Source organism: Lutra lutra, chromosome 3 (genome assembly GCF_902655055.1).
Source record: "Lutra lutra chromosome 3, mLutLut1.2, whole genome shotgun sequence".
Lineage (NCBI taxonomy): Eukaryota > Metazoa > Chordata > Mammalia > Carnivora > Mustelidae > Lutra > Lutra lutra.
In genome coordinates, this window is record NC_062280.1 from 47,155,741 (window position 1) to 47,178,363 (window position 22,623).

General features: G+C 52.4%; 1 protein-coding gene across 21 annotated transcripts in view; it reads right to left on the reverse strand.

Moving 5' to 3' along the window:
* KIF1A (kinesin family member 1A) overlaps positions 1–21,535 on the reverse strand; it is a 90,614-nt gene extending 69,079 nt beyond the window's left edge. For 20 of the 21 annotated variants that reach the window (XM_047721764.1, XM_047721763.1, XM_047721762.1 and 17 more), the window contains exons 1-2: positions 21,415–21,535; positions 719–883 (exon numbers count right to left, since the gene is read on the reverse strand). In XM_047721764.1, the coding sequence (XP_047577720.1) occupies positions 719–824 (106 nt within the window). In that variant the 5' untranslated portion in view covers positions 825–883; positions 21,415–21,535. Of the gene's footprint in view, positions 1–718; positions 884–21,414 lie in introns of those variants that run through there. The other variant, XM_047721765.1, reaches the window with a different exon arrangement.
* Positions 21,536–22,623: the final 1,088 nt, after the last annotated feature.

Below are 22,623 nucleotides of genomic sequence, written 5' to 3' on the forward strand. Positions count from 1 at the left end.
TTGAGACAACTTACGGTCATAAACAAGGGAAAAGAACAGGCTGGAATGAACTGACATATATATGTATAAGTGGGGGGCAGCTGAAGTGAGATGAGATCCAGAACCTCACGTGCTGGTGGGAAGTGGGCCCCCAATTCATGTTATCCTGAGCCTCAGAAGGTGACCTTCTTTGGAAACGGGGTCTTTGGAGATGGAATTAGCTGTCACAGTGAGATCACCCCAGATCAGGGTGGATCCTACATCCGGGGATCAGCATTCTGTTCTCTTTTTGCGTTTCAAGTCGTTACTTAAATGCTACTTAGGTCACATACTGTGGAGGACTGGTTTCAGTGACTGTCCACTCTACCCACAAGGCCCAGTGCTGACAGCAAGTGTCCTCCTGAGGGCCCAGCACCCACCTAGCCCACCCGCCCTCCACCTGTGAAGGCCACCGGCCACCGCAGGCCACAGGCCCAGACAGCCGAACCAGCTGAAGCCACAGGAGGCAGGAAGGAGTCTGGTCTAGAAGGTCAGAGGCAGCAAGACCCTGTCAATACCTTGACTTTAGACACTGGCCTTCAGAACTGTTGTAGGAGCCACCACCCACCCCCACTGGTGGTCATCTGTTGCCACCAGCTCAGAGAATCGGTACCCCATGTGTCGATGAGGGAGCCGGGGTGGGGGGGGTGCCCAGGTCCCAGTGACGAACCGCCCATGGCCACCCATGACCAGTACTCACTGGTGGTGCTTCCGGACATCTGGATGATGCACTTGGAGTCTCGGCTCATCTCCCGGGAATTGAAGGGGCGGACGCGTACCGCCACCTTCACCGAGGCCCCGGCCATCGTGCCGGCCTTTGTGGGTCACCCTTAGCAGTGCTGGGAGCCCAAGTGAGCGTGGAGACCTTGAGAAAAAGGGAGACATGAATTAGAAACAATACCCAGCAAGGCAGAACAGCTACTTCTGGGGGCCGGCAAACTTCTCCCTTCCAAAATCCCGCTAAAGGAGGCTTGCGTGTGGTGCCAATCCAGAGGGACGGGGGGCTGCGGTGGGGGTGGCTACAGATGAGAAACACCACAAATATAGCCTGGCTTAGCAAGCCTGGAAATCCGGAGCCTAACAAGAAACAAGCCAATGCACTCAGTGGGACCCAGAAAGGCTCCTGGTGCCTCTGAAAGTGGCGTCCGGGTGGGACCAAAATGGGTGTTGGTGGAAAGCCAGCATTAAACCTCCCATGGGTTGAATTCTGTCCCCTCAAAATCCCTGTGTTGAAGTCCTAAACCCCAGGACCTCAGAATGTGACCTTATTTGGAGATGGGGTCCTTGGAGATGGGGTCCTTGCAGATGTGACTGGTAAAGATGAGGTCACGCAAGAGTCTGGTAAGCCCTGGAGTCAACATGGAGTCCTTACGAAAGAGAACAACTGGACAGACACACACCAGGACAGTGTCAGGTGAAGACAGAGGCAAAGATCCGGGCGATGCTTCTACAAGCCAAGGAATGGCTAAGGTGACAGCAGACAAAGCCCAGAAGGAAGCCACCCTGTCCACACCTGACCTCTGACTTTCGGCCTCTAGACTGGGAGACAATATGTCTCTCTTCTCTAGGCCACCACTCTGTGGAATTGTGGTTCAGAGGCCCTGGCAGACTAGGGAAGACCCCCAGGGCCCCACCCTCCCCTGTGGCCATCCAGGGCTTGGACTTCCCCCACCACCTGGCAGGAGAGAGCCCTGCCCAGCCTGGGGACCCGAGGCCCAGATGAGGGCAGGCATGGAGCACCTGCTGAAGGGACAGGGCTGAGGCACCCCCAAGATGCCTAGCCCTGAGATCCCCGTGCGGAGTTCATGGCCGGGGGGACCTGCCAGGACCACACCCTCCAGCAAGAAATATAGACGCTGAAACCACTAGGAAAGGAGCAAGCAGCAAGGAACAGTGCAGGAAAGAGAAGAAAAGTATTTTCTAAATTCCTTATAATTAATATTCTCAGAGAGAAAAATTGCTATGCCCACGAATGGGTGGAGAATGCTATTTTCAAAAGGGCTGTCTAATGAATATGAGAGTTTTTGGAAATTAAAAATATGAAACCACAAACTTTGAAAGTAAACCAAAAGGTTGAAATTAAGTAATTTTCCATGAAAGGGAAGAGATAAGATTTGAGGATCAGGGAAAAGGAGCCACTGAGAGAGAACTCAAGGAAACCTCCCAGGACCACCAGTCGCGAGTCTCCAAACTCAAGCACTCACCACTCACCCGGCCGGCAGGAGAAAGTCACACACCAAGCAAACTGAGGCTAACGGGAAGATTCCGGAAGCTTCCGGAGAGAACGACAGACCACAAACAGTGGAGAATGGAAATGGCACGGGCATCTCACACAGACCCCAGAGATTATAGAGAAACACATCCAAACTGCTGAGGAGCAGTGGGGACAGTGGTGGGGGGACAGTCTTTGCTGGAGCATGGGGAATGGTGGGGGTCTCTGCTGGGGTGTGCGGGATGGCAGGGAAGGGAAGCAGCCCGAGGGACCCTGGGGAGGCCAGGGAGGGGCAGGGAGGGAGGCACGGCACAGAGCTGCCCCGGGCTCCAAGGCAGGGCCAAGTGTCCCTGTGGGCAGGAGTATAGTAACAGGCATTGGGGGACAGTCCCATGGTGCTGGGGCAATGCAGAGCCTCCTGCCCCACCTGGCGGGCAGGCAAATATTCAGAGGAACCACAAAGCGACAGAAAAATCTTGTTTGTACCAAAGCTAGAGCTGCTGAAGTCCTGATGATACACAGGTGAGTCTCCTGAGGCTGAGGCTGAGCCGCCCTCTCTGGCAGGTGGCTGACAGGGAGATGCGACACGGCCCCTTACCTGGCCCCTGACCCAGTCCTTCTCCTTCTGACTCCACGCCAAGGCTCCGGGGCCACTGTGAGGCCAGCAGCTGGGATCAGTGGACAGGCACAGGTCCCGGCAGGGCCAGAGTCCAGCCTTGCCTTCCCAGGGAAACTTCTAGGGGGTCCCAGGAACAGAACCACCTTCAAGCATCTGTTTCCACAGAAAAATGCTGCCAAACACATCTCTGAGGCCGGGCCTCTTCAGAGCACCTGGGGCCCTGTGGTCTCCCCACCACAACGAAGCGACATCCAGACCCTGAGGCCCAGGATGAAGAGGGTCGGGCAGCCCAGCACTAGGGGCTGTGCCAGGTGTGCTCAGCGGGAGCCACAGAAGCCCACCATGCTCTGACTTGCGGTTCTGTGCCCTGGCCCAGCCCACTGGCCAGGGACCTGGTGGGCACACCAACCTCCATCCCCCTGTGGGACCCTGGCCCAGCCCGCTGGCCAGGGACCTGGTGGACACACCAATCTCCATCCCCCTGTGGGAACGAGCGGTGTGTGGGTTTCCACCAGCAGTGGGGACAGCAGTCATGGTGGAGATCATCCCCCCAAAAGCCTGACCTTGACATAGGCTGGGCCTTTAAACCTGTCAAGGGTGTTTTCAAATAGAACAGGGTTCCAGAATGTCCTCCCATACCCTACATCCTGGGGCTCTCACTGGCAGCTGGATCCAGCAATAACCTGGTGTCCAGATGAGCAGGGAAGGAAATGGTTCGCTCAGCAAATCCAAACGATGGGACAGACAGTCCTAAGCAAGTGGACAGACGCTGCATTTCAGTACCCTGTCCCACAGCCCCCAACTCGGGCTGCAGCCACCGGGGATATTCCTGGCATCGACCTCACGTGGAGGAGGTGCAAGCCAGGGACCAGGGACCCAGTCCCGTTCCTGCCTTTGTCTCCACCGTGTGACTTAACCCCTGAGCCTTGGTTTACCCATCTGTGAAATGACAGGGTTGAGGCCATTTGATGACCCCAAAGCGATTTCACCTCCAGGGCCCGGGACCCTGAGGAAAGCCAGCAAACAGCTCCCTGGGGAATTACGGTGCTGCTCTGGCTACTCTGAAAGCCCTTTCCACAGGCCTCCAACAGGCTGCTAGCCTAATGTTGTAGCCGGCCACCCAAGGGGGCTTGGGGGCTTGCAGGACAGGACCCCTGGGAACATGGAGGAGGACAAGCTCAGGCAGAGAGATGTGGGCCATCCAGAAATGGCCAGGAGCTCCAGAAAACAGAACTCAGCCTGACATGAAGACCAGCTGCCACCTAAAATGAACCGAGGTGCCCATTCAGCTGTGAACCCCTATCACTAGAGGCATCCAAGGAGAGCAAAGGCTTAGGGGAGAGGGCTTGAGACTCTCAAGAGCAGAAGGATCCTGACAAAGATCCTGGGGCCTGTCTCTCTTTGCAGATGGAGGGAGCCCCACAGGGGCTGGGATCAATGCAGACTTCAGGCTTTAAACTCCCAGTCCCCACCCAGGGTCAGGACCCCCCAGCACAGGCTAGATGTGGAGCAGAACCACCCCGTGGGGCTCTCTGCTCAGCAGGGAGCCTGCTTCCTCCTCTCTCTCTGCCTGCCTTTCTGCCTACTTGTGATCTCTGTCTAATAAATAAATAAATAAATCTTAAAAAAAAAAAAAAAGAACCACCCCATGGGAAAGCACAGCCATCCAAAGGCCGCAGGGAGAGAGGGATGCCCCCAGAGCAGCCGGCCACTGAGGGCGGACAAGTGTAAGACGTGAGCCAAAGCCCAGGTGGGTGGGGGCAAAACTGGGGGCTGCAGTCACACCGGCCACATGCCAGAGCCCCTGCAGCCATGGCACACACCCTTACCCACACATTGTAAGTTAAGGGTTTTTTTAACAGTTTCACCCTCTCTCACCTCCAAATACGGCCACCCAGGAGGGGACTGGAGGGACGTGGCTCCCTGGGAATCTGCATTTCCTTAGGCAGCGAAATCTCCCCGCACTCCAGATGGAGAAAAGTATTAGGCTATTCAGCTGGGCGGGAAGGGCAAGAGCAAGGTCATGAATTCCTGGTGTGAATGTAAATTGAAATGAGATTTCTAGCATTTAGCAACATGCCTTCGTGTCTTTAAAAAAAAAAAAAAAAAAGGAGGCTATATCTGTTGAGTGAGCAATGCTCAGTGCTGAAATAGGAAATAATTAGGAATAAAGAAAATATTTATGAAAGCAGATGTTCAATTCAATATTGCACAATTTTCAGTTCTCCCCAAATTTAGATATGTTAATTCAGTGCTAGTCCAGTAAGCAAAATATTCCAACAGATTTCAGTGGAATTATGCAAGCGTTCCAAAGAGACCAGTGAAAAATAAGAACAAAGAACATACCCTACCAGCTATCAGACTTACTATAAAGCTGTCATGACTTCCAAAGTCCAGCAATGACAGATGAATAGAAACCAACAGAAAAGATGAAGCATGACCACACAGTCGGACAGACAGACACAACTAATGGATGATAAGGCAGCATTTCAGGTAACTGGGTGAGACTGGCATTGGAGCAACTGGCTCTCCCATATTTAAAAAGAGCTAGAACCTCACCTGTGAGAGGATTACAAGAACACATGGACACTATGCTATGGCTCCAGGGTGGACAGCGGGTGTGAGCGCAGAGTATGGAAAGCAGAGCCCTTCTAGGCAGAAGGGCTGGAGACACAGCCATGCTCCCTCCCACTGTGTCTGGCTAGAGAAGCTGGGTAAAATCTCACAATGTGAATCAAAGAGCTACGGAAGCCACTCGGACTAGCAGGCCAAGATTCTAGAGATGGGGGCTGCTGGGAGAGGAGACAACATTCCAACACGCCACAGCACTTTCTCCCTAAATGCATTTGCATTCTGGGCACGGGGCAAGAGGCTGGGAATCTGGAGTCTTCCCAGGCAGGGAGCTGTTGCTGAGGGATGGAGAAACACACTGAGTTTTTGGTCAAGAGAAGCAAACTTGAGAGGTCAAAATCCCAGGAGAAAGAAGTAGGGAGCTTCACTCAGACAGTTCTCCTCTTAAGTGCAAAGGTATGAGGGTCAGGAGTTTAAAAATCCAAACAGAAATCCTCTGCAAATCAAAGAGGAGTCTTCTGCATTGTCAGGTGCTAAGGAGACAAGGATTAGCATTCAAGATCCAATGGGAGGAGGGGCTCCAGTAATCATACCAGGGCCTGATTTGAAAGCCCTGAGAGGCACAGAGTCTAAAAGCAGAACCACAGGGAGGGCAAGGCTTAGCAAAACTGCGATGCCTCCCTGACTCAGTCAACTAAGTCTTTGCCTGAATTAGGGATGACTGTCCACTCTATCCACTTGGAAAGAAAAAGGTGAGCCATCCAGAGCCTCTTCTGTGTTACAATAGGCAAGATTATTAAATCAAAAGTCACAGGGCACGAAAAAAGACAGGACTATAGGATTCAAAACAAATTGGGGGGAGAAAAAAAACCACGAAAAGAAGAAAAGAAACATATCTACACATGATCCAGATCTAGGAGTTATCAAACAAGGACTTTATAATAACCATGACGTATATATTCAAAATAAAGAGAAAATAAATGGAAAAACGGAGACTTTTGCAAGATCTAAAACTATGAAAAAGAATTTCTAGTGAAAATTCTAGAACTGAAAACACAATAACTGATATTAAGAACTCAAGAAATTACACACAGCTGAAAGCAGTGTTCATGAACTGGAGGAATTAAAGAACAGGAAAAAAATGAATGGAAAATATAGAAAGTAGAGTCAGAGTAATATAGGACACAGTGAAATGGCCTAACATGCAAGTAACTGCAAGCTAAAAGAAGAAATGGAATACTTAAGAAGATAATGAACAGGGGAGCCTGGCGGCTCAGTCATGAAGTGTCTACCTTTGGCTCAGGTCATGATCCCAGAGTCCTGGGATCAAGCCCCACAGCAGGCTCCCTGCTCAGCGGGAAGCCTGCTTCTCCCTCTCCCACTGCCCTTACTTGTGTTCCCTCTCTTGCTGTCTCCCTCTGTCAAATAAATAAATAAAATTGTAAAAAAAAAAAAAAGAAGAAGAAGAAGAAGAAGAAGATAATGACCATTGTCTAAAATTGCTAAACTACATCAACCCACAGATTCAAGAAGTCTTACAAACACAAAGTAGGATAAATACAAAGAACGCTACACAAAGGCACATCATAATAAGACTGAGTGCCAAAGAGGAAGAGTCCTAAAAGCAGCCAGAAAAGAAGAGACAGATAACCTCTAAAGGAACAAAAATTGAACTGACAAGTGACCTCTCAACAGCAATGATGGAAGCCATAAAACAAGGTCAGGTTTCAGCATCATCAGATAAGTGGAAAAGGAACAATTTATATTAGACTTTCCAGGATACATGTTTCAACTGCTAAGGTAATCATCAAGAAAGCAGGAAAAAAATGTATAACTAACAAGTTAGTAGCAAGAACAGAAAAAAAGGTATGTCGTTTTATTAATCCAATAGAAGGCAACCAAGGAGGAAGAACAGAACAACAGCAAAAAAAAACCTAGGTTGAATGGAAGATGAAGACTTAAAACTGCAGATAAAAACCCAATTAGGGGCGCCTGGGTGGCTCAGTGGGTTAAGCCGCTGCCTTCGGCTCAGGTCATGATCTCAGGGTCCTGGGATCAAGTCCCGCATCGGGCTCTCTGCTCAGCAGGGAGCCTGCTTCCCTCTCTCTCTCTCTCTGCCTGCCTCTCCATCTACTTGTGATCTCTCTCTGTCAAATAAATAAATAAAATCTTTAAAAAAAAAAAAAAACCCAATTAGTATGGCCTGAACTCTCCTGGCAAAACATCATAACCATCAAAACAGATTTTTTAAAAAATCTATTCTGTTGCCAAGAGACAACTTTTTAAAAAAAGATGTTATTTATTTGAGAGAGAGAGTGCGTGCGCACACAAGCCTGCATTGGGGGAGGGGCAGAGGGAAAGAGAGAATCTCAAGCAGAGTCCCTGCTGAGCATAGAGCCTGACATGGGGTCCATCTCACCAAGTGGGATCACGACCTGAGCCAAAATCAAGAGTAGGACACTTAACTGACTGGGCCACCCAGGCACCCCCAGGAGACACCTTTAAATAAACAGACAGAAAGGTTGAAAATAAAAAGATAAACATTTTTGGTTTGCTTCTTCTATCAGATACTGAGAAGGGAAACTATACATCATACACGTTCTTTTAAAGTGCACATAAAGGGGCACTTGTGTGGCTCAGCTGGTTACATGACTGACTCTTGATCTCAGCTCTCAGGTCTGGATCTCCAGGTTGTGAGTTCAAGCCCCATGCTGGGCTCCACTCTGGGCATGAAGCCTACTAAATAGATAGATAGATAGATAGATAGATAGATAGATAGATAGATAGATAGATAAATTGCACATAAAGATGTACTAAAATTGGTCATACACTAGTCATAAATCAAACTCTAACAAATTTCAATTTAAAATTAAAATCCTAATGTGTATGTTCTCTGACCACAGTAGAATTGAGCTAGACATCAATACCAAAAAAACAAAACAACAACAACAAAACCCTACAAAATCCCCCAACTGCTTGGACATTAAGCAATAGGATTCTAAATAACCCATGGGACAAAGAAAAACATCTCATCAGACATTAGAAAATATTTTGAACTGAACGCTAATGCAGATAGAACATATCAAAACTGTGGGAGGCAGCTAAAGCAGGACTCACAAGCCTGCAGGGATCAGGGGGTCTTCACATGTTTCTTGGGTAGATTCAGGCCCAACGTCCCTCAGCAAGCTGCAGGTTCGCCAGGCTGACCCTCAGGACTCACGTTTGCCTGGAGACCAGCCCAGTGGATGTGAGCCAGCATCCGAGGCTCTGCCAGAGCAGGGCTGTCTCCTGTTGACCCCTGAACCCTGGTTCAATCCAGCAGCACCAGGGGGTTGGAGAGACATGGAAAACTCAGGGAGGTGGTTGGATGTGTGCATCTGAAGAGGGGTCAGGCAAGAAAAATGAATGCATCACTTGTGAACACAAAGTCATGAAAATGGAGGAGATCAACAGGCTGGATAGAAAGGGGGAGAAGGAGATGGAGGAGTGGGAGAGAAGTCTGGAACTCTGGACAGGCCCTCTAGAATCCTGCCCTCACTGCCAGAGGCAGTGGGAGACCCAGGTCCTGAGCCTTGTGGGGACACCACAGGGCACTTCCCAATTCCCCACCAGCCTCCTCGGCATTCACCTTCCTGAATCTGCCGTCAGTTAGAATGAGGGTTCTGCTTTTCATTTTCCCAAATGCGTTGCCATGATTTCTCTGTCTTCCACCATTCCAGAAGGGCTTAGGTCTCTTTCATTTACCTTTACCGTTATGTTAGTGCCATTTCAGAAGGAAGAAAAGATAAATGCATGAACCTCACAGACAGAACGCTGAGAAAAGATGGTCCAAAGATAAAAGTGGGTACACTTTTTATAATCCTACTTATGCAACTTCTTAAACAGGAGCCCCAAAACTGGCAGAATAAGCACATTACTTAGCAAGATAGAGCCAAAAGTATCAAATAGCAAAAAACAGCTAAGAGAGCTGGAAGAGGTTGGGGATGGAGAGGAAAACCTGCTGATTTCCTAAATAAGTTTTGTACATAGATCTGACTCTTTGAAACTGTGCTCATATTTAAAGATTTTTTTAAAAAAATTACCAAATGGAGGCACCTGGGTGGCTCAGTCATTAAGCGGCTACCTTTGGCTGGGGTCATGATCCTAGAGTCTTGGGATCAAGCCCCGCATCAGGCTCCCTGCTCAGCGGGAACCCTGCTTCTCCCTTTCCCACTCACCCTGCTTGTGTTTCCTCTCTTGCTGTGTCTCAAATAAATAAAATCTTAAAAAAATAAAAATAAAAAATTACCAAATGGTTCGGGTAAATAAGTAAATAAATAAAAAGACCTTCAGTTTGCTCATTAAAATTAACATTTGTCAAACCAACAGAAAAACAGGTGAATGAGAGACCTCCACTTTTGGCAACATGGTGGACGGAACTCCCTCCCATTAGAAATCACTGAGAAACTTAGGATAAATAACAAACTTCAGAATAAAATAAGAGAATGTCTGAGGAAGGGGAGAAAAAGCATCAGGAAGAGCTGAATCCAAGAGGCAAGCCCACCAGGGAGAAAGCTGCAGGCATATCTTGACACCAGAAACATGGTGAAGCGGATCTCACCTGCTGAATGGAGGACCGAGGCATGGCCTCAAGCACAAGGTTGGAACTTGAACCAAACCACCACAAAGAGTTCAATCCTTTAACGCTAGAACCCCGGAGCATGGACGGCTGGGAGAAAGCCATCTGTCATCAGAGGGACACAGGGGACTTACTCTGAAGGATCTCAGCCTCATGTGGTGAAAAAGCCAGTGTTTCTGAGAACTCGAGGCCATAGACCTGTCTTCATGCAGCTTTGTGTTTCAAATTTGCAATACCTGCATGATCAGTGAAACCCGAGTTTGAGAAGTCAGCTCGGAGTGTGTCTCGGCTGTTTGCAACTATAGGACATCATCACAAACACAAATACAAATCCTCCTTAGAAACAGCTTCCTCTTCTCAGATCCCCACAGATGAAGATCAGTCAAAGGTGAGCTCACAAAACATATTACCCAAACACCACAGAAGCAATTCACTGTGAGCAAGAGTTGGGAAAAGGAAAAGAAAAGAGAACTAGAATTAGATCCTAATCCTGGACAATCAAGGATTTCAGATACTGAAATCATCAGATACAGATCATAAAATATGCATGCCTAAAATGCTTAGAGAAATAAACAGGAATGAGAAATAATGCTGTAAAATATGGAGGGGGGAACCATGTAGAACGTTCAGAAATAAAAATGTGACCATTCAAACTTTAAAACTTAGCAGACATGTTAATCAGCAAATTAAATGAAGCTGAGCAGAGAATTAATGAACTGGAAAACGTATTGGAAAAAATTACTCAGAATGGTCCCACAGAGACAACATGATAAAAACATAAAACCAAAATTAAGAGTCATGCACCATGAAAGAATTCACTAATTCATCATGGCAGAAATTTTAACACATTGCTCACTAATTGACAGCCCAAACAGACATAATTAACAAGGATGTAGATGGTCTAAACACGATAATCATGAACTAATGAACACATGTGCTCTCTTCTTCTTGTAAATTAGAGAAACACATTCTTTTCTAACACATATGGAAAATCTACAATATTCTACCATTTTGTAGGTCACAAAACAACTCCTAATAAATGTCAAAGACTCTGTACCAAATGCATCTTGTAATTTGAAGATAATTAAAAATCAATAAAAGACCATTAAAAAAACCTGTGTTTATAAAAATTAAAAATAAACTTCTAAATAACTAATACACAAAGAAGAAATCATGATGGAGATATAAATAAACTTAGTAGTGAATGATAATGAAAAGACTACAAGCAACACTTGGAGCATTTCCATGTTCAGCCATGATGGGAGTTATAGGACCACACTTAAACTCCTCCTATAAACAATAAACTAGCAAACCTGGACAAAATGTATGAAAATAACTGTCTTTAGACACTGGACAGCAGGCCATGCAGAACTGTGATCCCTGAGAGAAGGGAAATATACAAGGGAAACCCTACAATCACTCCAAATCCGCCCAGAGGCAATTTCCAGACCTCAGGGTTTGGACGGTAGGATGCCAATAGCTCAGCAGCTTTGATGAGTTGAGGAGATGGAGGCTAGAGTTTGAGTAGTTTGAGGCAGCTGGAAATTGTGGGTCAGAGTTCTGGAAGGGAAAGAGCGGCTAAGTAGCAAAGGTCAAGCATAGGAGTGCCTTGAGTCTTTGTAGAGGATGCGTCCATCCCCATGTAGTGCAGGCAAGGAAGACACAGGGATTCCCAAAGCTCACATCAAATAAGAAGGTTATCTGTACCATAATAGTTCTCTTGATCCTCCATTCCAGACATTCAGTGGATATCCCAAAGAAATCACACTTATGTAGTGGGCTTAACCATCCCTCTGACATCTGCTCCAGAGAAACTCTTAAAATCAGGACTTCAAGGATCAAATGAGCTCAAGTAATTTACTACCTGCCAAAACAAAGCCCAACATGCTTTCAGAGAAGAAAGCATAATTTAGACACTCCACAATGTAGAAGTGTCTAGAACCCAATTAAAAAAAAAATTGGGGCACCTGGGTGACTCGGTCCATTAAGCATCTGCCTTCAGCTCAGGTCATGATCTTAGGATCCTGGGATGGAGCCCCGTGTCAGGCTCCCTGCTCAGCAGAGGAGTCTGCTTTTCCCTCTCCCCCTACCCCTCCCCTGCCTTGTGTGCACTCTCTCTCTCAAATAAATAGTCTTTTTTAAGAAATTACTACACATGCCAAGAAGCAGGAAAAGATGATCTATAACCAGGAGAAAAATTAGTCAGTCGGAACTTGAGTTTTCTTACAACAGTTAAAGAAGCTGATTTAATAGTTTAAGAATCTACTTACCAAAAAAAGCAGGAGACTTTTCACAAGTGAGCCCTAACATATACTCAAAAAACCCAGTTAATTCCAATCTTATACAAACTCTTTAAGAGAACAGGAAAGAGGGAGACAGGGGTAGAGAGATTACGACCTTGGCATCAAATCAGACAAAAAAATTGGAGAAATGAAGATCAGACATTAATCTCACTAATGAACATAGATATAAAAGTCCAAAACATTAGCAAGAAGGCCTAGCAGCAAATAAAAAGGTTAATGCAGTAGGCTTATTCTAAAAATACCAATATGGATATATATGCGATTTAACATAGGACCTCTATTAATATAATTCACCACATATCAGATTAAAGGAGAAATAGCCAAATGAGGTTCTCAATAGTTGCTGAAAAGGCATTCAATAATTCTCAAAATCTGTTTATGATAAAACTCTTGGCAATAATGAGAAATAAAAGAAATCTTTACTCTCATAACAGGCACCTACTAAAAGCCTGCCCAAATATCATACTTAATCGTAAAATATTAGGAACACTTTCTTTAAATTCAGAAACAAGTTTAGGATGCCTGTCATCACTTCTATTTCACATTGGAACAGTGGTGCTAGCCAGAGTGATAAGGCAGGAAAAAAAAACAACAATGACAAAATATGGATTGGAAATGAAGAAACCCAATTTGTCATCACTTGCAGTCTATTTGCTTATCTACACAGAAATCAAGAGGATCCACAGATAAATTATTCAACTTAGTAGGAAGGTAACACAAAGTTGCTAGATACAAACCATGTTGGAATACACGAGAGATAAATAGTTAAAAAAAAATTTTAAGGTGCATTTAAAAGATAATCCAAAGCATATAGTACCTTTATCATAATAAATGTCACAACAGATTCATATAACTTTTATGAGGAAATTTTTAGCCTTCACAAATATATAGAAAACCTAAATAAATGAACTATAACCTACACATGGAAAAATTTCGATATCTTTAAAATGTTTATTTTCACTCAAATGAATAAAAAATTCAATGTATGGTCAAATGAAATCTCAACCAGATTTTTTATGAAAATGTTGAAAATTCCTTTGGAAGAGTGAGATGCTATGAATACCAATGACCCATCTGAAGAAACACAAGAGGGTAGAAGACAACATGTCCTCCTGGAATCAAGACTTAACATAAAGGTACAGTAACTAATATGGGGTGGCCAGGACAAGGTAAGTCACCACCCGTGTAATAGAAGGGACCCCAAAAGAGACTTACACAGACACAGCCCTTCTGAGAGTGGGCAAAGGGGGCTTTGCAGGTCTGTTGGAAGGGGAAGGAGTACTGAAGCTATGTTACTGAGAAAACCTGTGATGGCCTGAATTTTGGGACCCCATATTCCTAACCCAAACCCTACCCGCAGTGGGAAGGGATTAGGAAGTGGGGAACACTGGTATATGGTCAGGCATAAATGAGCTCAGAGGGTGGGCCTCATGAATGGGATTAGTGCCCTTATAAAGGTCCCAAGAGAGCATGCTTCCTCTCTCCAATGCAGAGTTGGCTGTCTGCAACCTAGAAGTAGGCTCTTGCCAGAACCTGGCCCTGCCAGCACCCTGATCTTGGACTTCCAGTCTCAGAACTATGAGAAGTCACTGTCTGTTTACAAGCCACCCGGTCTATGGTATTCTGTTACAGCAACCCAGACAGACGAAGACAACTGGCTAGCCATATGGAAAAACACAAAATTAGATTCCTCCTCCAAACCAAATCAAATTCCATGCATACTCAAGACCTAAATGTGAACAACAGTTTTGGAAGATAAAATAATGAAGAAAAGTGGTATCTCCATATTCTCCTTCGAGGATTCAACCCACAGAAGGTACCAAAAGGAAAAGTCCAGACATCAAGATACCATTAATAGGTGAAGAAGAGTTCACCCCCCTGGAGATGTCTGCAGCACATCTAACTGACAAGGGTTCATATGCAGAACACACAAAGAACACACAAAAATCAAACAACAACAAAAAAGAACACCAAAAAAATAGCCAAAAGTTATGTCTGAGGGTGAAAAGGCCCAGCCTGCAACCGTGAGACATGCAGCAAGGACAGAGAGGACAAGGGAGCCAGGCTACAGTGGTCATGCACGTGGATGAGGAAGTAACCGTCAATAAGGACCACGGGAGAGGGAGACCTGGAGCCACGAGTCAGGGCCTCCGGGGAAGGAGGGGGTTGAGCCCATTCACTCGGTGAAGATGTGCTGAGGACCTGCCGTGGGCAGGTTACAGGGGACACAGGGGACACAGGGGATGGGGCTGGCCCCTCAGTGAATACTGACGACTTCACATTTCTGCGTAAACATGGAGTGTGGGCAGGAAGCTCAAGGAAAAGCCAAACCTCTACGGACACATGGATGGGCAAAGGCGGCCTGAGACCCAGGACTGGCCCCCCGCGCAAACCCACACCAAGCACCGCAGCTTCCCCAGCGTCCCTCACCTGGCGCCCATCTACCCCCCAGGCCAGCAGCACCGCCTGGAACGGAGCACCCACACGGCACCTCTCCCTGAAACACTGATTTTCCCTCGAGTGTTGGGGAAAAACAGAACTCATCTTTCTTAGTCTTACAAGAGATGTACATTAGAGCCCATGCCGGGCCCGCCCCGGGGCCCCTGCAGGCTCGCTCTTGAGGCCCATGAAACAGAGGACATAGCCTGCTGGTGGGTCACCCCCATGGTGAAGGGCAGGGGAGAGGCCTCACCAATGACCTCAGGCCCCTAACAATCCTTCTAGAGGCTGGGGTGGGGGTTGGCCCAGAAACAGCCCGGAGGAGGTCGGCATGATAGCAGGGCCCTCCGGGTTTTCTGGGCTTGTGGGCTCAGTGGGGCCCGTGGAGGGAAGACATTCCAGGATGCAAGGCTACAGAAGATGACCCAGGTGTGAGTCTGCAGAACCACCAGACGGACCCATGGGACCTCCATCCGCTCCTAGCCGCCCACCCCCACAGAGGGCATGGCCGCCACACCCCCAGGCCCGGGCTCCCCAGGCACGGGAGAAGACGTGTGGTGAGAGTGAGAGCGCCAGTGTGGACGTTGGCACCCCACGTCCTGGAGGAGCGGGACGGGACTACATGGACCCTGCACCCAGCCCTCCAGACCTCCCCCGCCCCGTGCTAGGCTCCACCTGGAAGCCCACTCCGACCCTGGGAAACCAGGGGTGGCGTGCTCAACCCCCCAACCCCCTGCCACAGGCATCCCCAGCAGGAAGGGGCCCTCAGGGCCTGCCACATACACCAGGAGAGTGAAAAGCCTCGAAGGTGAAGACTGTAGGGAACCAGCAGGGAGCTCGAAATAAACCACAGAGCAGAAGAAGAAACAAGCAAATGAACAGGAAACACCTCTAGGAACACTCAGAATATAGTGTGCTTCCAAAACAGGAAGAGGATGCTGTGAAATGGGAACAGTTAGGGACAAGGAAGAGGGAGCTCTTAGAGATGGACACGTAAGTGCTGAAACACATGATCCCAAAAAGAACTCAAAAAGGAAGCCCAGAACTTGCCCAGAAAATAGGACATAAACAAGGAGACACGACATACGAGAGGAAAAAAACAAGACCAAGACAAGACAACCAGCGCCTAACATCAAGGAAGAAAACAGAAAGTGTAAGGGGTGGATGGCTGCTCGTAACACGTGGGCCCACAGGCCAGGACGTCGACACCGAGACGTGCCACCAGACATACCACAGACCCAGGGCAAGGACCGAGCCGAGACCCCATCCCACAGCCAAGGACTCAGCCCCATTTCCAGGAAGTCGCCCAGGAAGCCAAAAAAGGAGAAGCTCTGTGTCCAAGAAACAGAGCCATCCGGCCCGGGGTTGTGGACAGCAGGGGGCAGCTGGGGGGGACACAGGTTGGAAGAGGCTCCCGGGTGTGGGTGCCAGGAAAGAGGGGACTTGGCAGAAGAGAGCACATGACAGAGAGCTGGGGAAATCAAATGTTCCAGAGGTCTGTCCTGCCTAAGGTCAGAGCTCACGCAAAGAAGAGCAGGCCCTAAGTTCTCTCCTTGGGTCTGGGTCCGGTGACCACGTCCCTACTCATCCTGTCACCCTCTGGGCACCAGGGACCTGTGGTCATGTGGCAGAGAGTGAGGACCAGGTGACACGGAGCAGCTGAGTCACCCCAGGCCCCAGTCCCACCCACGACGGCCCCTCAGAAGCTTTGTCCCCAGAGACCCATAGGCCTTGGACAGTGATGGCCCCGCCCTGCCCCTTACCATCCCGGCCGATCTGATGACAGATGGGGAAGGAAACTGAGGCCCACCTGAACTCTCCTGGCAGGGCTGAGACCCAAGAGCGGGAACAGGGCTCCTGACACCCCTCCAAGTTCCTCCTGGGCACCATCAGCCTCCCTCCTAGAGGCCGAAGGCCAGACTCTAGGGAGAGGGGCCTGCAGGGGCCCGAAGGCCCTTCCCACCCCATCCCTAGCACTGCATTTCAGGACTGGCACCTGCCCCAGGACCTGCTGGGGCCTGAATGGGAGATGTGCAGACACACAGACAACCTGCACACGCCCAGGGTGGCAGCCGCTCTCTCCGGGCCCATGGGAAATGAACCGCTTGGGCTAAAGCAACTGGTTTGGCTGGGCACCCACTGTGTGTGAGGCCCTGCGCTGGCTGGGGTGGGCGGGGACAGGGGGGATGGAGGGGTAGAACGGGGATTTGAAGGGGCAGGTGGGGCAGAGGATTTGGTCAAGGGGTGGAAGAGGGGGAGGGAGTGGGGGTGGGTGGAGGTGAAGGAGCAGGGGTAGGTGCCGCTGTGGGGCGGAGATGTGTGGAGTAGAGGAGTAAGGGAGCGAGCAGGCTGGAAGGTAGGGTAGGGGGCAGGTCAGGGCTAGGGGTAGAGGGTGGGCTGGAGGGGTGCAATGAAGTGAAGGGGTGGGGTGGGGGGCAGACTGGAAGTGGAGGTACAGGAGGAAAGTAGAGGAGTGAGTTAGGGTAGAGGAATGAGGCAGAGGAGTGAGGTGGGGTACAGGAGTAGGGTAGGGTGGGAGGGGATACAGGAGTAGGGTGAGGTAGAGGAGTAGGGTAAGGGGCAGGTTGGGGGCAGGTTGAGAATGGGATAGAGGGGTGGGGTGGAGGAGTGGGGGGTAGAGCAGGGTGGAGGGCAGGTTGAGGGTTGGAGTGGGGGTTGCTGAGGCCGCAGAAAGTCTGGGGTCTAGGGAGCCTTCGCCTACAGATCTGAGAAGCCGTGGGGGGGCACCACCTGCCTGGCTGGGGTCATAGGAGCACCCCAGGAAGTCTCCCAATTCTGCAGCCAATAAATGTTGACTTTCTTCCCCCAGGCCACTGCCCACCAGGGCTGGAGGAACACCTTGGGGGCTGCAGGCAGCTTCAAGGTGGCAGAATCTGGGGGGTGTGGGGACTTCCTGTGGAGGTTGGGTGGAAGGCTTCAGAGAGGGAAGAGGATGAGGTGGGAACAAAAACAATGAGGGCACGTGTGTGAAGGGGGTGCACATGGAGGTGCATGCGAGCGTGTCAGTGTGTAAAACTGTAAGAGTATGTGGGGGGTTGTGTGTGTGTGTGTGAGAGCACGTGTGTGGGTGTGTGGCTGTATGTGTAAGCTAGTTGTAAGTGCGAGAGAGGGTGAGGCTGGGTGAGTGGATATGAGCATGCGTGCGTGTGTAACAATGCGTATGAGTGTGTGTAAGACTGGAGGGGTAAGAGTCTGTAAGTGTGCGTGGGGGAGTGTGTGAGACTGAGTGTAAGGGGCTGCATGTGTGTGGGTGTGCCCCAGGTGACCGATGTGAGGCCGGCTGAGAAGGAAGAGCAGGAGGTCGGGGGCGGGGGGACTGGCTGGCCCTCCTGGCACCCGGCACATCCCCACCCCTTCCAAATGGGGGGGGCAGCCACCCAGCAGGTCAGGATTATTAGGAGATTAAACGCAGGGGGCAGAGGCTCTCCAGAGCAACAGCCCCTCCTCTCAGATGCCCAGCCACCCAGGCGGCCCGTAAATCCTGATCCATCCCAGGGATGGCATCTAGTGAGGCCTCCGGGGCTGGCAAGGGGCTCACGAGGGGCTCAGATTACAAAACCACAGAGGAAGCTGGCTGGGGGCCGGGGACATGACCACAGAGGCACACAGGAAGGGCTGGAGAGGAACCCAGAGGGGTCAGGGGGCTCAGCCTCTGCTGTGCCCTCCACTCTTCCAGTATCCCCTCCACTCCCAGTGCAATGACCCTTTTGCTGAGTCCCTGAGCTGGGGGTAGCGTCCCAAGCCAGAATCCTCATGGTGTTCAGGAGTTAAACTGCAAACCTGCTCGGTCAGGTGGGGCAGTGAATCACGTGCCCACAACCCCGACCCTTACCCTCTGCCTGCTTCCCCAGCCCTGCCTATGGGGTGAGGCCCACAGCTAACGGGACAGAACAGGGTATTGAACAGACCCACCTGCCTGGCTCTGCCCTCGGCACCCCAGCCAAGCCAAGAGGTTTGGGGCAGGGTGTGGTCCAGCCCCAACCGAGCTGTATGATGCTCCTGGGTGTGGATGGGGAGAGGAGGGCAGTAGAGGTGGGAGGTGGTGGGGTCCACTCCTTTGATCTAAGAACCCTAAATGGGACAGTGCTCCAGGAAGCATTCAGGACTGGGCAGGAGGGTGAGCATGGGCTCATCCTGGGGGTCACTAGCTGCTGCATGACCCCTATCCCACCAGTCTCCACCCCAGGGGTGGCTGCTCAGACCCCTCCCCACTCTTAGAAGTAGGGGTCTCAGGCATGGAGGGCTGTGTCCTGATCCTTAAAGGCCAGGGCATAGTTCCCAAAGCTGGTAGCCCCTCCTCGGTCCCCAGTCAGGTGGTAGCAGGCCCCCATCAGAGCATCCCCTCCCCCTGCCACACCCAGCTCCCCTGCCTTGGCTGGCCTATGCAAATTGAGTGAGACTACACAGACCCCCCAGCCCCCCCAGAGTCTTCTCCTGAAGCTATGTTGCTCCCATCAGCACCTCCTACCTATCTCTGTTCCCCCACCCCTGTGCCTCTCCCAATCCCATCTCTCCCTCCACAGAACCCACAGGAGGACCTTCTTCCTCTACTTTCAAAGGCCATCATTAGCCTGGGTCAGCAGTGGTGACACCAGGGGGGCCTGAAGGGAGACCAGGCAGGGTGGCAGGGCCCTCTGTCCTAGGAGTCTGGATCAATTCTAGCTCTGCTCAGTCTCCATCTGGCTGGTGAGGCCCCTGGGGGGGTCAGTCTGTGGGGGCATCCCAGTGTGGGGGAAGGGGGCACACAGCAGACATTCAGCAGGCCCTCCTCACAACCCCTCCCCACTGAGAATCTTGGGTTGGGGAGCCCTGACTCCAAAGCTGATCCCCATCTCTATCCCCTGGACCACACCCCACAGACGACACCACCTGTCTTCAGATCCTCCCTTAATGTGGGACAGAGTTGCTCATCTGCTCCCTATCTGGAACCCAATACCCTCCCCAGACTTCCCACCCAGATAGAGGCTGACTGTCCCCCTCCACAGCCAGTCGCTTCCTTGCCACCATCAACACTTCTTGGATCTTCACTCCAACAGAAAGCAGATGGGCGGGCCCTAGCAGCATCCCTCACCCTCCACCGCAGACACCGCAGACACCGCACCCCACTGCAGGGGCCACAGCTGCTCTACACCTGACCACCCTCACCCTACAGCCCCAGTAAGGCGGGTGGCCAACCACACCTGCAAAATGGCCGCCGCAGGTAGAGCCCCAACCCCCCACTCTGGACCCCAGAGCTCCCCGGCAAACCTGCAGCTGCCTTCTCAGGCCGAGGCGAGGCAGATGGGCACTGCTGCCCTGGTAAAACCCCTTCAGCCAGACCGAGAGCAGGGCAGGGAGGGCGGGTCGGTGGCACCGCTCTGCGGGAGCCTGCGCTCTGGGTCTTGCAGAGTCCTCCCCAGGGTTAGGACCTGGGCAGCCCTGCGCGTCAGGGACCTCTCCACACCTACTCCCGCAGCCGCAAGATCCGGTGCGATGCCCTAATAGGCCTTTAATCCCAGCAATGCGGGTACCCCTTGGAGGGGGCTGCCTTTTGGGGAGGGGGCACCAGTCTCTCAGGGGAAGTCGCTATTCCTGGGAACGAGGACGCGCATCGGGTCCGCGCCGGGGCGACGTCGCGCCCGCGCCCAGCAGGCCCCATGACTTGGCATTCCCTCCCTCCCCTCCCCCTCGCCCCTGCGGCCCGCAGTCCTCCCCCCGCCCCCGCCGCCCACCTAGCCCCCGGCCGACTGCAGACCCTCCCTCCGCGCCTGGATGCCGCCGCCACCCTTTCCCCAACGCACAGCCAGCGCCGCTGGTTTGGGGTGGAAGGAGAGAGGGTGAGCCGCAGCCTAAAAGGGGAGTCCAGGGGTCGTCGCGGCATACTCGTCCCTGTCATCCGAGTCGGGCGGTCCCGCAGCCCCCCTCCCCGCCCGCCGCCGGGCCACACCTGTTACTCGGGCGCTGGCTGCGTAGACACAGGCCTCCTCCGCTGACGGCCCCTCCCAGGCCTTTCTAGAAGGGAGCTAGGGTCTCTCCGGAGGAGGACACGGCTGGGGGTTGGTGAAGGGCAGTCCCGGAGGTACGCACGAGGCTGGCCTCCCGCCGCAGCCCCCGCCCGCCCCGCCCGCCTGTTATGCTCCGGGCTCCAGCATCCGCCCTCCCCCACCCCGGGGACTCGGGCAGATGCCCCGCGCTCTCCCCGGCGCCGTCATCCGCGCGCTCTCCCCTTCTCCACTGCCCGCCGGTCTAGCTTGGTGGCCCCTCTCCAGGAAAGGACTAGAGCGCGGAAGCGAGGGAGGGGTCGTCTCGAGAGGCCACCGGAGGCGCGCACCCTCCCCGCGGCGACCCTGCCCCTCCCAGCGACAATCCCTCCACAGCAGAGGCCGCAGCGATGGGAACCTTTCCCGAAGGCCCTACCGGGACGCGAATGAAAAGGGGACACCCCTGAATTTGCCCCATTGTTCTCGGGGACGGGGGAGGGTCGGGGGAAGGGAAGGGGCCGCGCGCGCGGCGCCAGCGCCTCGATGGCGACAAGGACGCGGCTCCGGGCGTGAGCTCCCCACGCCGCGCGCAGTCGATGCAGGTGCGGGAAGCCGAGCGCAGGTGCCAGAGGCCAGGCGGGCGGCCGCCTTACCTCCCGGCGTCACTGGCGGCCCGGCATGGGCACGGGCATGGGCGCGGGTCCCCGAGCGCGGAGCTGCTGCTGCTCCGGGTCTGAGCCTGGCGCTGTGACGGCGGCACCGCGTGACGGGCTGCGCGCCCCCGGCCCGGCCCGCCCCGCGCCCCTCCCGCCGCGCTGGTTGGCTGCGCGCTGCGCCCAGAGACCCAGCCGCCAGCTGGTTTGTCGCGCGGGTAGAAGGACGGGCGTCGCGGCCGCCTCGGGGAGGGGGCTGGGGCCGGAGGGGGCCGGAGCCGAGCTGTGACATCACCACCGCCGACACAGCGGTTTGCTAGGTGCAGAGGGGCAAACCCACAGCGGGCTCAGACGCGGCGCCCCCTCCGCCGGGCGCAGTCCCGGAGCCTCCTCGCAGGGGAGAGTGACCGGGCGGCGCTCAGCCCCGAGTCCCCCGCCCACCAGAACCTGCCACGGATCCCGCGCTGGGCCTTCCCCCACCCTGACCCCTTTCCAGTGAAATCTCCACCTGCCCGCCCACCCGAGAGGCTGGCAGCACAAATGCTTAATCGCAGAGGGACAAAGCCCCGGTGGGCTCCTTGCACCAGGGAGGGGCGCTGGGTGGGGGCAGGGAGGGACCCTGACTCTGGGTGTAACAGGTGAATTTTCAGTAGCATCTGGAGTCTCGGTCAGAGCACTAGAGGGGACCAGAGCATCGCAGACCGCTCTTCCAGCGGGGATGACATCTCTTCTGCCACCTGTCCTCCCATCATGCCTTGGGTGTAGCCCCCACCCTCCGCCCGCCCCACTTCTGCAGGTCATCAGCCCCCAGTGTCCCCACAGCCTTTCTCTCCAGCTTCACTTCCCAGAACCGAGTCACACGCTGCTCCAGGGCCACACGGGCAAACCCGGCCTTCGTCAGCCTCCCCAGGCGCTTTTTGGGCCACTGTGAATGACTGACAGACATCTCTGCTGCCTGCAACCTCCATTCGCCCCCCAGGGGTAGAAACTTTGACAAAGCCCCTGGCCAGCTCACCCACCGGAACTGCGGTGGGTGCAGTGACGTCATGCCATCGTGAAAGCGGGACGCTGGGGTCCCTTTCCACCCCAGCTCTTCTCCCAGTGTTCTCTGCATCCCCATGGCTCCGCCTCCCCCAGCGCCTGACACCTGCCAGGAGCTGCCCTAATCCTCATGCGACCCAGTGAGGGAGGGGGGTTTCACCTCGATCT